The following is a 2500-nucleotide window of genomic DNA, read 5'->3' as shown; positions in this document are numbered from 1 at the left end:
CTGTAAATGTGGCAAATGTCTTCACCGAACAATACTATTTCTAGGATTCTCAACAGCACACTATTTTAATCATGGATGAGCTGTGAATAGAACATTCTCCCTCCATCGTAGCGTGTTATTATGGCGAAACACTCCATAGGGGAGGGGGGAATGAGTAAAAACAAATATATTTTGAAGAAAGACATGAGTGAAGGGGGAAGAATAAGGGAGCAAATATAAAAGAGGTTGGCATGGGATATGATATAGGGGTTGGGGTGGGGGGCAGGGGAATTAATGGAATAAGGCATCGAATTTCTGGGAGGTGGCGGGAGGTGCAACGTACATAATATGTAGGTGTACATTTGGAATTAATTTGCAGAGGCTTAAAAAGAATTTCAGGAAAAAGCAGGAAAAGCATGTAAAAACAAATGAGCATCGAAGGTGTTGAGCACACTAGCACACAATGGCCTGCTTCTTCCACAGCTGAATGGTTGGTGATTGCTTGTCAGTTCCTCGGCTGGGTCTTGAGTGAAATGCGAGCAGATGGAAAACTGCTCTGGATACTTGGTGGCAGCTCGAGGAACTGATGGAACTACTGGGATCAGCGAGGAAAATGAAGTCCATTACTAATTATTCTGTTGGGAATTCTGGGAATGTTAAAAGTGAAATTCCTTGTGTACAAGATCATCATGAATCCTTCGGAGCTGTGATGCAGACTATTGCATACGCTGGCAATACTGGCGAGGAGGTGGTGAGAAGCATTGGCTGTGAAGATGAGGTGGAGATCTGGTACAACCCCATCCCTGAATCCGATGGAGATTTTCAAAATTTTCAAACACCGAACTCACCCGACAATTACACTTCACCTCGCCCTCCACCGCGAGGCGAAAGCTGCCTGCCCAGGTCTACTCGGGCATTGTCACAATCATTCTCACACGGGAGAAGAGGACAGAAGCCAACCACGTGGGTACGGTCTCCACAGACAATGCACAAGCTCTCCGCTGGTGTTCGGAAGATCAGAGCCCACAAGCGACAGCAACAGGTCGGCAGGGAGTGCCAGCAAGATTCGGCAGAAGGAGGCCCCGAGGCGGTGATCAGTCGTTACCACCTGGACTCCAGTGTGACTGCGAAAAAGGAGACTCATCCTTCTGATGTGGTAAGGAAAGACGATGCAATTTAAAACCGGACGCACCTTCACGCTTACAATTTCATGGTGTCCTGCATATACCTTGTGTTAAATGTGTAATTATAAATCAGCAGGCTCGTGGCCCAGCAATAACTGTGTTGGCAAATGGCATGTCAGTGTATGTATGTATATATATATATATATATATATATATATATATATATATATATATATATATATATATATATATATATATATATATATATTTGTATACAAAGTTAAGGCTCATGGAAGAGTTAGATAGTTCTTTATTTTCTTTCTACTGTTCCCCGAAAGTTTGATCTGATCTGATCATCTGATTATAACCATACATTGAGCTTAAAGAAGAGGAACCAAGTCATAATAAGGAAAAGTGGTTATTTGCTGCACTCACATTGCAAGCAGGTTTGTGCTTTCTAAGTTTTGTACCACCTCTCGGGCCCAGCTCCCTCTGCTCTCCTTGCCAGTCAAAAACAACTCCAAGATGCTACACATTCTTCGAGTTAAACTCCCAGTGAAAGATCCAAAATCTAGGCTGACTTCATGCAACCTCAACTCTTTCATTCCTCACATCTCCTGTCTGTGGGTGGAACCACCTCACTGAGGCTTTTCTCTGAAGGGTTTCAATCAGATTATGTACCACCATCTCACATCATCTGTCATCCATATTACCCATATTTACCCTTCCTAACTCAACCCTCTTACTTGCAGGTTACTGTTTCCTTCCCTCCTCTCTCTCTCATTCAGAGCACTTCGTTCATTCTCTTGTTTGCTTTATCCAAGAGTTGCCCTCACTCTCCTGCTCTGACTTCACACCATCCATCATCTTGCTATTCCATGATCCTCAATCTTGCAGAGTTAAAATGAAAAAAAGATAGAACGAGCAAACATTGCATACCCTCACCCAGACTTGTTTTGTGTGCTTTTATGGTATGTATTTTACAGATGTACTCTCGTTCTAATTGAACATACTTTATAGACGTACACACATTCTAATTTCACATACTTTATAGATTACACACATTCTAATTGTATATACTTTATAGATGTACTCACATTCTAATTGCACATACTTTATAGATGTACTCACATTCTAATTGTACATACTTTATAGATGTACTCACATTCTAATTGTACATACTTTATAGATGTACTCACATTCTAATTGCACATACTTTATAGATGTACTCACATTCTCATTGCACATACTTTATCGATGTACTCACATTCTAATTGTACATACTTGATCGATGTACTCGCATTCTAATTGTACATACTTTATCGATGTACTCACATTCTAATTGTACATACTTTATCGATGTACTCACATTCTAATTGTACATACTTTAATACATA

At 40.7% G+C, this 2500-nt stretch overlaps 1 protein-coding gene across 3 annotated transcripts in view; it reads left to right on the top strand.

Annotated features, from left to right (window-relative positions):
* Nucleotides 1-2500, top strand: part of LOC147014041 (uncharacterized) — a 23188-nt gene that overhangs the window by 753 nt on the left and 19935 nt on the right. For all 3 annotated transcript variants that reach the window (XM_085851610.1, XM_085851608.1, XM_085851609.1), the window contains exon 2: nucleotides 463-1135. In XM_085851610.1, the coding sequence (XP_085707736.1) occupies nucleotides 566-1135 (570 nt within the window). In that variant the 5' untranslated portion in view covers nucleotides 463-565. The remainder of the gene's footprint in view (nucleotides 1-462; nucleotides 1136-2500) is intronic.

This window comes from Eptatretus burgeri, chromosome 13 (assembly GCF_056783735.1).
Source record: "Eptatretus burgeri isolate ZD-2024b chromosome 13, Ebu_testis_v1, whole genome shotgun sequence".
Taxonomy (NCBI): domain Eukaryota; kingdom Metazoa; phylum Chordata; class Myxini; order Myxiniformes; family Myxinidae; genus Eptatretus; species Eptatretus burgeri.
Note: the sequence above shows the minus strand (reverse complement) of the source record. Positions and strands in the feature narration are given on the sequence as shown.